Source organism: Coenobita brevimanus, chromosome 8 (genome assembly GCF_032717465.1).
Source record: "Coenobita brevimanus isolate Jiangsu-jjx chromosome 8, ASM3271746v2, whole genome shotgun sequence".
Lineage (NCBI taxonomy): Eukaryota > Metazoa > Arthropoda > Malacostraca > Decapoda > Coenobitidae > Coenobita > Coenobita brevimanus.
The window spans coordinates 46982353-46994482 of NC_136961.1; the positions used below are offsets into that span (position 1 = coordinate 46982353).

The 12130-nt window shown below is 38.5% G+C and overlaps 1 protein-coding gene across 10 annotated transcripts in view; it reads right to left on the bottom strand.

The window, feature by feature from the left end:
• Positions 1-1376: 1376 nt before the first annotated feature.
• Positions 1377-12130, bottom strand: part of Psi (P-element somatic inhibitor) — a 56267-nt gene continuing 45513 nt past the window's right edge. For 9 of the 10 annotated variants that reach the window (XM_080277121.1, XM_080277111.1, XM_080277091.1 and 6 more), the window contains exons 15-16: positions 3832-3963; positions 1377-3024 (exon numbers count right to left, since the gene is read on the bottom strand). In XM_080277121.1, the coding sequence (XP_080133247.1) occupies positions 3889-3963 (75 nt within the window). In that variant the 3' untranslated portion in view covers positions 1377-3024; positions 3832-3888. Of the gene's footprint in view, positions 3025-3831; positions 3964-8532; positions 8788-12130 lie in introns of all 10 variants that reach the window. The other variant, XM_080277127.1, reaches the window with a different exon arrangement.

The window sequence follows — 12130 nt, forward strand, 5'->3', positions numbered from 1 at the left end:
TTACTGTGAAGAACATAGGTAATGCATGCCCAGAGCTGAACACATACATTATAATCTACACATACACACAGTATACAATCTAATGTTTCCTCTTCCTGTTTCTGGATCCTGCCCATCCATGTAGATTGTTGGAATAAGATGAGGATAATGATCTAAATGCATCATCAATTACAAGCAGCCAATGGACCAATATAACTGATTACTACATACAGTATACTGTACAACACTGCCAGCAGCAACAATAATCTGTAATCCTGTTATCCTCTTCTGGGGGACAATATTCATAAGACACCGAAAGGAGATAGAATACTCGAGTGCGCATTGAGAGAGAGATTCAATACAATGTCCATCTATGCTATCCTGTCCATTTGCAGTAACCATTAGTTCTACCTGAGAAGCTACCTAATATGGATCAACCAGCCTACTGTTCTAAATTTTTCCTCTGACAAATTAATGCAGCCCTAAAAATACTGTAATTTGCCTACATTTATCCTTCCTTACAAATGCCTGCAGCCTCAACAAACTTCATTATGAGACTTAACTGAATAAATCAGCCCCTAGCATCTGGGTAATCTTGTTTATTCTTGCTATTTCTAGACAATTGTACTGACCTTACAAAGGATCTTTGGCAGAAGAAGTTTATCAAAGCTTTATGTATTCTCTTGGGATCAAAACTTTCCCTACAGCTGAACTGAGTCTAGAGACAGCAAATGTACGAAAATTTAAGTCACTGAAACAAATCACACTAATGATATGCTTCCTCTTAAGGAATCCCACTCTGAAGCTGGCCATGGTACAGCTGATGATGCTGCAGACTGGGAGATAAACAAAGTGCCTAAATCAGCACATTTACTTCAACAGTTCCTGACAGCACATCCTTCCTACAAAGAAATATATCCTGAAAAATAGTATTAACCATATGACATACTCTCCCCTAAAAAAAAAAAAAAAAAAAAAAAAAAAAAAAAAAGCATTTGATTAAACCCTAATTATCACCCTTAACCTTTCCAAGTATTTCTTTTGTTTTAATCCACATCTGTATATTGCACCTGAACAGCTATGTACTGTATATACAACATTTAGACTGCTAAACATATCTTTCGAAGAGCTGGGTTGCAACAGCTAAAAGCCAGATAATGGTAATATCATGAAATGAATGACCGAGAACTAATCACCAATATGCCCAATGAAGTGGATCACACACACATCCCCTTCCATTCAATCCCCTCAAGTACTGACCCCATTTCTCAGACATGATCATTTAGACTTTTTTACTAATTCATTTATAAAATTTACATACTGTACAGCCCTAACATTTTTTCTACCCACAATCATACAAGGCATCAGAATGAAAGTCGATTGATGAAACATATTTATTAGCCTTCCCTAAAGAGAAATACAAGGATACCAAGGTATTAAGGACACGGAGTTGGAGTTAGATCTTTATTGGTCGTCTCAATATACACCGGCCAGTGGCAGCAATTGAGCAAGTCCGTGAAACTCCGAAAAATTCACGAGGAAAAGAATGTTGGTGTCACGAATAGAAATTATAAAAAAATAGAAAAGAAAAAAAATAGCTGGGGACTTTACCTGACGACTCGGCAAAAATAATTAACTCTACTATCCCTAAGTACTGTAACTAAGATCAAACTCTTTCAGAACAAAAACAATTACTATAGCTTAGCTGGCCTGGCCTGGCCTACACAAGACCTACCCACCCAAACATTCCCTCCCATGTGCCTGGAATGAGCTGAACCTCTCACCACCACTGACAACCAGAATGTAGGTAATAGTCAATCAATGCAGGAATATCATCATCATCATCAATGCAGGAATATGGGCAGATAATAAATAACGAGGTGTTGGTATCGTCAACGTAGTAAACATGGGGGTTCATTTCATAATATGTCATCAAATTATCAAGAGCCATCATGATACACACCAAGGGAAAAGCACCATTCCTTCAATATTAAAGTAAAAAAAAGGAAGAAATAGCATATTATCTACGCAAAAATAAAATATATACGGCAATATATATAATATATACCCTTGCAATTGGCAAGGGGACTGCAGCATAGCATTAATAAATACTAGGGTATCAATATCATCCACGAGGATATAAATGGGCAAAAATAATATTCTAGAATATGAATGACTACATTTACCTGTTGTCGCGTGGTGATTGTGTTTCTTCTTCCTCCTTTACTCATTTCCCTGATTTGCCTGTAATGATATTGGCCATGACAAAACACATGACAAGTCACAATAATATCCCGAAATGGCATTATGATATGGAAAGGTATATATATAGTATATATAAGGGCATCTCTCCAAAATATAAATGCATCATAAAAATAAATGAATGTCACAGCAATATTGACCTGTAAAAGGAGGTTAGGAGATTGCATGAAAAATTTCACAGGCACTGATATATCAAACAATAATAATTATAATAATAATAATAATAATTATAACAATAATAATAATATCAATACGGGAACTCCTTTTCATTGCGGGAATTGATTTGGAGACGGACGTAGACTAGGCACATGGTACAAATGGCTTGAGAGTAAGAATGCACATTTGAGAGAGGTCAGCGGAACCCACCCCAGCTTCCCTAGCAATTGAGATTATTTCACTAACACAACAATAAAACCTACAGTTATCTTGTACAAGGTAAATAGTTTTGACAGGCATAATATAGAAAGAGTGAAGTTTGTGGCATATATACAGGACATGATAAAAAATAATAATAATAATAATAATAATAATAATAATAATAATAAGTATAGTTAACAAGAACCCTCTTACATTGTCACATGATGGGAGATATAATAAGTGACACGAAAATCATTGTACATCTCATAAGTGACACGAAAATCATTGTACATCTTGCAGAATGCAGCAGCTTCATACCATCCTTATGAATAGCATCTCATCATCACGAATAAGATATCGGAACATGATACACATTTTGAGGCCAACAACCCACAACTGAAGTCTTCAAGGCAACAACAAATGGGTCTGAAAAAGACAAATCAACACATTGTTCTCTCAAGTTTGTAGAATGGTCCCTGGAATGGAATCAATAATGTTAGCAAGAAAGGTCTACTGTGCTGACTGAGATAGGTGTGGCTAATGCTTGCTTACCCTGGCAGGCACTTACCGGATTGGCCACCCCCTCCGAATGGACCGATGCTGCTGCCGCTACCATCATCCATCCATCCTTCCAATCCTCAAGAGACCCATCAGGAGTGTAAGGGCCCGAGGCTAGGCTACTCAGTCCATCACCGCCACCGCCAATGGCCCAGGGAGGTGGGGTGTGAGGGAGGGGGTGGTGTTGTCCAGTGGCTGGGGTCGGCATGAGCCTCACAGTCCGAGTGTTCTCCAGAGCTCAGCAAGCTACTACTTGTCATATTTCCAATGTGTAATCAACAGTTATATGAAGCTGTCACATCAATAAGAGATGACAAAAAGAAGTCAGATCTGCATTCTTTTCTACTATCAATGCCAGAACCTATGAGGTTTTGCTGGCAATAATCTACAGCATTTTTTCTGATGCTGCTCATACCAAATTTGGCAGTTTTAAAACTCAATTATCTGTAAATAAAAGCATTATGATACAGCATCTGACAATTTTCACCAAATACAGTTTCAGTGATTATTCAAACAGTCAAGAACAAACTGGCAGTATCCACCAAGGTACTGCAAAACCAATGAGCCAAAAACAAACATAACCAATGAGCCAAAAATAAAACAGCAAGTATTCTATAGAAAAGAATCAGATCCAACATTGCCTGAAAGGAAAGCTAGTTTAATGGTAAAGCATACCTGTTAACTAGGGGAGCAGGAGCCACACTTCCCGAATAGCGATAGTACTAACGCAGCCTAATATCCCTGATTAAACGACGGGTTATACATGGGACCCCCTGGACCTCCACCGGTCGGACCACCAGCACCACCCTGAAAAGATATCACAATTAGGGCATGCAGTAACACCAATGCAACATGAGCATCATCATACACTGCAATCCTCAAGGTCAACTCCTGAAAAGAGGTACAATACATTCCAAGTTCGGTTACATCAGTGGCACAAAGTCAAGGCTATAGCTTGCTTGATTTAACCTGACGAAGATCCCTAACCCTTTCAGCTCATGATGGCCATGTATGGTAAGATTACAGGGTTGATCTGACTTGCAAAAAAGGAGACATGTCTACCTCATGACTGAAGTTCTTTAAATTTTTACAGTGCCATGACTACCTGTTCAAGTCGTGGGGTGGCCCATTCCAGTCAGGTAAAAACAAACAGACTATAAGAGCCGCCACATTATGCAGGAGGAACTGTAGAGAGACAGAAGGCGAGGAGTGGCCATGAAGGTTACACGTATAATGTAAAAGCAACTACTGAGCAAAACAAATGTCACGGCTACAAATACTGCTGCCTCAACCTCTCACAATGGCATGCAGATACAACTGCACACTAAAATACTGTTCCACCTTTCAGTCACAAAACTATAATTCTCTTACAACTTTTTAATCCAAAAAATAAACTTTTACATTGTGTTCAGAAAGTCTGTAAGGCTCCAAAGCTAATTTACTTTGATTCTGAAAGCCATTGTTCACTGTCTTGCCATTTATCATTAAACAGTGGATCAGTATTCATGCCTGGAGCTGTACACAGGGCATCACCCACCAACGGCAGGACCTGGGTAGGTTGGGCCACTACCATCATCATCATCATTTCACCAGACACGGAAACAGGTGGCAATATTTGTATTGTGTAACATGCATTTCAATGTGTAATACATACATTTTTCACATACCAATCTTTTCATTTTCTTTAATTCCATAATCAGTGGATAAGAAAAAAATGCAGGAGTTAAAATACTTGTGCAATAAAAGGTACAATAATAAAAGAAAATGACATTTTTAAAAATATCTCACTTCCCTCCAGTAATTACCAAGAAATAAAAACTTATTCCCATAACTGTCCTCTCTCTGCCTCCTACAGCTGGCATGCTGAATGATTTTCATAACTAAATTTTGTTTTCCATCCCTTTAAATTAAGTGTAATTAAGTACTTCACTTTATTCCATTTACTAGGTGTACTAAACTAACTGTCCACAAGACTATAAGCAAAAATGCAACACTAACCAGGACTATGACAGTAAACAGAACTAATTATACTGTACTTTACCAATGATCAGACCTTTTACCACCTGCCCATACTTCCTCATTTTAATTCAATGAACTGTTATTATGACTAATTTGGAATGCACTATACTGTAGTTACAAATGATGGAGTTAAAACAGGGAGTGTGGGCAGGTGTGGAAGGGTGTGAGCTGTGGTCAAATGTAATTCTAATTTGGAAGGGACTAACTGGAGAAGGGTCAGGAAGCAAGGTATCAGAGATGGTGATGAACTGTGTTCTGGGGGGGGGGGGGGGGGGTACTTGCTGAAGAAAGCTCCATAAAAGGAATAAAAACAAAAAATACAATTACATGAAGAGTTATAATGAAAAGAATAAGTCAATTACTGACAGGATCATTATCTGCAAGGATATATTACTTAATGGTCTGGATTTGTATTCCTATCTTAATAAGCTATGTAACCCCATGTTGAAGATGATTCTACTGTAGTTTTCTCTCAAGTCTTCAAATATGAACTTTAAAAGTACCACTGACAAGTACAGAAACAATTTATAACAGCTACAGGACGGCACAAAAGTTTCAGCTCAGAAGAGTGAGTACCTAACTCACAATGCTTCAAATCTGATATCCCTCCACCCCCCTTCTATAGGCTGTAAAAAACTAACTCTCCCATCAGGAGCCCCGTGGCCCAAGGCTTGGCAACTCAATGTAGACATTGCAAGTCATTCAACCCAAAGTAGAATGAAATGAGAATAAACCCCTAATTGTTCCTTGAATGTAAACCCTTATGGCCTACATTTTGTAGGAGCACAAAAGGTAATGTTGGCCTCTATCCCACTCTCCAAAATAAAAAGCTGGCCACCCTTCCAGATGCAGAAACCATATAATTAACACCTTTTCTATACATGTGTCAAATCTGGACAGGAAATATGTACAGAAGAAATAACTCTACAATAACTATACACACCAATGGTAACAGAAAAGTTGGTGCGAGGTAATGTACAGTAGGGGGTGAGGGGGTCTACAACGATTGGGTGGAGAGGTACACTGATATGAGTGGTAACTATCTAGTCAAGGGAAGGAAGCATGATGGATGAAAACAAGGTGACAAAGCTGATCTGTTTGTGGTCACCCCCTCTGGGATTAAGGCTTCTGACTGTAGATATTTCAACAGAATTAACATGTATATTCCCCACGAAGTGAGACATATGGACCACTCGGTACAAATTTCACACTTAACACTGTACATGGATTCCTAAAAATTATTGTGTAAAATGGCTTTACCTGTGGGCTATGTTTGTGCAGAAAACAGTATCTTATATCAAAAACTTATATTCAAGACTCCAAATATTGTAATAAATCTGGCTGCAAGTATCTTTATACATCCAATGCTTTGAAATGGTGTATGTTATTAGCAATTTAAAGGAATGAATGATATATTAGGAAAATGTGAACTGTTCCAACCCAAACCCTTCACAGCAAATCAGCACTGCTTAATAACAAACAAGGGTGTGTTATGTGGCAGGTGTTCCTCTGTTAAGTTTACAGCTTTATAATGGAAAAACAAGTATGCTAAAAAATTACTGTGCTATTGCCAACAAGAATCCTGTCATGTCCTGCTTTTCTGTATACAGTCTTTGAAAATGAGTGTCTTCAAAGCAAACTGACACAGATGACACTGATCTACAGTCAAAGCAAATAATCACTGTCAGGTACTGCAGAATCATAAGACTGATTTTCAAAGTCCATGGGAAGAGAAGCAGTAGAGACAAAAGGACTTTTGTCACAAAGTGTACATGGCTCAACAACAGAAATCTATACAATACTTGTCTCAAAACATTAATAACGTCATGAGAGCACATTCACAGAAATAGGCCAAATAGGGAGGTAAAAAACAAGCAAGTTATCAAGATCGGCAGATTATTTTCAATAGTCCATAAATAGTGGTCCATGAAGGTCTCATTCTGAAGGAAGGTAGGGGTTTACTGTTCACACCATGCAGTTCATGGGCATGCTATTGGTCACCTCCAATTATATGGACTCTGTTGCAAAGTCCCAGGGAGCACTATTGTACTTGGCATAATGGATGGACGAAAAGAAACATCTACATGAAGATGAAAATACTCACATTCTTTGACATTATATATTTGCTAATGAAATGCAATAAAGTTCAGAATATGAAGTCACATGTAACTGCATTTCCCACACCTCCTCTTCTATGTTCTGTCTTATCAACTTCGTTATGACTATTCTTTAAGTGTGGATGCTGGATATTTGTAATTTACTGTACAGTATATTTGCTCTCGTTATTTCTGTTAGGCAGTCAAGATTCTGCAGGGCTGAATGGTGAGTGAGTGAATGTGTAACCCATTTCACTAAGTATGTTACTCATTAAATCTTCCTCTATCATACTCTTTTCTTTCCTTTCTCTATGGACCCTATTCACCCCCCCCCCCCCAAAGTCAGGATGATGATAATGACAATTTTTGTACTAAAAGCAACCAACGGGAGTGGACTGTTTATGCTCCCTTAAAGGGACTGAATTACTTCAGCCGAATCTTAAGTCTCTACACCTTGAGTGATAAAATACAGTATGGGTTGTGGTGGAGAAGCATATGAATATGTGGTATGCACTGGAGGGAGATGAACCTGGGATTAATGTATGTAGCTACAGACAGATAAACTGCTTACTGTTTATGTTCCTAGAGAGTCTACTTGGTACTGTGAGACAACCCCTGGGATGGCAGAGAATGCAATCAATGGCTGCTTAATACAAAGTTGATTATATCCAAAACTTCTTCAGAAAGTCACTAACTGCACTAATTCAACACAAAAACTGCCTGGGGAAGCAATTTCTCAATGAGGTACGGTAATGTGGCTTGCAAGTCCTGGAACATAATTGGTATATATTTGATTTCACTTTCTTCCCTAGAAATAAAGGCATCAATAAAACTTTAATGTACAGAAAAAATAAATAAAATAAAATAAAACATACACTTGATAATACACTGCTGTGCATGACAAATTTCAAATGAAATACTATTTTATAATATACAAACTTGTAAAAATCTGGCACATGCATGCACAATAGTTTTAACATTCTGTAACTATATGTATGTATTACACATTGCACATTAGCTACACACACTTTCAACAAAAGGTTTTGACGCTTCACTAGCCTCCAGCAGTCTTGGCTCTAAATGGCCACTTCTGCAACCTGAAGTAAATAATTAGGTAACCTGACCTTTTCTGTAATCAGATGTCATGGCATTAGAGCACTAGCATAGTATAAGTCAACAATACTGTCAATAACCTGTAAAGAGGGACAAGATCAGTATTGAAGATGGGGGTCATTTATGAAATGCATACCCTGTTACTAACCTTAGCAGCTTTTATTTGCTGCTCAATTTTATCCGCCTCAGCGTGCATACCCTGTGAGCGGTAGTACTCAATCCACTGTTGTGAGAAGTCATTCACCCCGGCCCCGCTCCCTGGGTTCTGGCCGGGAGCTTGTCCATTGGCTGCCACGGGAACTCCCGCTGCTGCCGCCGCCGCTGCTGCTGCTACTGCCGTTCCTGGGGTTCCTCCAAGCTGGTGTGGGGCACCGGACACCCCCGGTACCCCCCCCACTCCTCCCTGGCCCAACAAACCACTGAGGGTCAGTCACCACAACAAACCACCTACCTTACACCTCCCACAACACTATCACCACCACTGCCATACTTCTGCTTTCTCTCCTTCGAATAAGACTACCTCTCTTTAACCCCCTGAATCCAAGTGATGTCCTTTTAGTTTAGTCTCTTTGCTATCAAGATGATTGTATTCTACTCAAAACAGACTTCTTGTACTGACACAGATAATTAACACTTTCCCTTTCTTAGGATAATTGCACCCGACGTTGTGCAAAACTGTTCTCTGAACACCACACTGCAACAAGGAAAGGGAAAGAGCCAGGTAAGAAATTAAAGTTTCTTTCCATTCTTATTCAGTTGTCTTTCCCTTTATTTGGATGTGATTTTGCATTTAAAAACAGCCGTGCAAAAGAACACTTTGGATGAAATTCTGTATCCATGAAAAAGAAGTGTTAATGCTGAATCTCTCCAGTTCAGAAGGACAGTCATAAGCTAAATATAATTGTCAGACAGCAAGAATAATACGAAAAAGACATCCCCCCCGGATCAATGGGTTAATTCTGTACTAAATATCCCGAGTCTATCCTATTTTCTGATTTATAAGAAAATCAATAAAGAGTCCCCTTTAAAAGTTAAAACAATACATAAGCGTGTGCAGAAATGTGATGCTTAACAAATAACAACAGTAGAACATATTCAATCTGGAATGCTTGGAACTGAAAGGTGTTCCGAACCAAAGGAGAAATTGAAAGTGACAAATTACTTAAGTTGTGACAAAAAGAATAAGTCTGCTAAACATTTAATTAATATAAGCTGCAGTCTGTTTAATAATGACAGATTAACTGACTTCAAACCATTATATTACTACACATAAAGGATAGGAAACATCTGTATTTTACAACCACAGGGAACCTATGAACTTCATCAAATAACGAGTTTCCAGATATAAGGTGTTCTACTGAACTACTGCAAAACCATTCTTGTCAAGAGATCTAATTTTTTTAAAACAAAAATACATATCCCACAGAATTTAATAATTCAATGATGCAAACTACAGCTTAAGACTAACTGGGTGGAACAAGACTAAACAGAAACCATCACTATACATCTTAGCAAGACTTACCATACTATGACGTTCAATCAATACACAGTGTCCTGGGAAGTCTGTGAGAAACTTTATATGTTATTCAGGGTCTAACTATGAGTAAACAAGTAGACACTGGACCATAAGAGGCTTTACTAAGTGAAGTGCCTTGAGTGTGAAAATCCTCTAGAAGTTAGAATGAAGTACCTTGTAAGTGAAATTTTGGGGGAAGCCAAGTGAGACATCATATGGGTCTTCACTAGAGTGACCACCTTGCGTGTCAAAACTCGAAGGCATGACTGACTGACCAGGCTGCTCCTACAAATGCTCCTACATCCAAAAATGCTACATCAACAAAGGCTGAATTCTCATCCATGACTAAGCTACAATTATTGATGACCTATCAGTGAATTATGAGTGAACCTAACTTTATTTACCCTTATGGTCATCAGTAACTAACTCTGTAATGCTTGAACACTGCAACCATGTTCCATCCATCCATCCACTATCCAATCCTACGTTGCTCCATAAGGAGCGTAGGAGCCCGGGGCTAGGCAGTTGGTCCTGACATTTAAGATGAGGGTGACCAGCCTCACTCATTCCTGAGTGGCATTACGTAAGCAATAAACCCCAACCATCCTTAGGATATAAACCTTCACAGGCTCAATCCAACTGAAGCATAATAATTACCCACTAAACCACCATGTGCCAAAATTTGGTTATATGGTTACCACCCAGCATAGTAAATGGTTTCCTAGTGTACAGGAAACCACTTGGCTTGTCACTCAGTGTAGAGTCACCCACAGGCAGAAGGAAGAGGAAAGAATGAAGGAATTAATATAGCACTTTTTACCAAAAATTCAGCCTGGAATAATCTACTGAAGTTTCTCAAAAATTTCCCAGGACACCCTGCATATCTTTCTGCCCATATATTTCAGGTGTTCTGTCCAAAGACATTATACTTACCCTAAAAAACTGGTACTACAAAGTTCACAAGTGCATCAATGTTCTTTCACCTTAACTTGGCCAAGTTTACAGCTCTTTTGCAGTTTATTTCACACAGCTAGGTGGCAGAAAGAAAATGCTATGGCTTTACTGTACTTACTTTCCATAACACTTCATGACTAGCACCATATTCATGTTAATCTGTTATTACAACTCAAAATTCTGAAGAGGGAAGATTTAGGCCAAGCTAGGGTAAAGTAACAGGGTCAAATTGTAATCAGTCACAAAACTGATGGATGCAAAAAATAATATAATTGCAAGAACAAGTGGTAAGTTACACTTGGTAGTGAAGTGATCTCATTCTTGGGAGATCATACAGTACTTCCCTGGTAAGCTTCACCCATTTCCTTCAAGTCACTACAACATGCTAGGTTAATTTGGGAATACAGTATCTGCTTTAAATGATGACAAAATTAGTATATATATATATTAAGAAAAGAAAAAAATCACGTCCAGCTCCTACCGAAACAAAACGACAAATTTATACCTGACCACCACTGATCATTTTAGCATTTTTACAAAAATACATCAAATCCGTCTGCAGAAATAGAACAACATATGTACAGCTGAACTGCCACTGATCAAATGCCCGCTGGTAATTCAAGGAATTAGTTCACAAATCACATCTATTTCCTCAACATGAAAAGAGTAAAACATTATGAAAGTGGAAGGCCACGTAGGAGTTCGAACATCAACACAGCAGCAGTGCCACTCATTCTTCACAGCTGCTATATTGGGCAAGGAGCACAGTTGTAAAAAGGTTAGAAGATATCAAAAACAGCCATCAACTGGTAAACGTGACTACCTGGAACATGGTTACTATATGAAAATCATACATCAGGAATCATCATATATCAACATCAATAGTCAAAATATCAATAAAGAACAGCAATAACCATCACTGAAATCATAACAGATGCTTATCAACACACAAGTTACAATGTTTGTTGTTGCTGTGGTCCAAGGCTCATGTGGACATCAACCCAGTGAACTCTGGCTGAAAGAGCCCTTCAGCAAACTGCCACCCTCCATTTAAGGGATGAGGAGGAGTCAGGAGACACTTGCATAATCATGTTGACTGCTGACTGGTCATATTGGTGCCACTGTGTGAAGGCATCCCTTTCCAGTACCAACACCACTGCAGCATGGAAATAATATTGCCCCAGGTGAAAGCCGTCAAGGAAGTCAAATGGGCCATTCTTTATGCTACAAAGAACTAGTTATTTACTGAACAAAATTACTTAACCACTTCAATCCA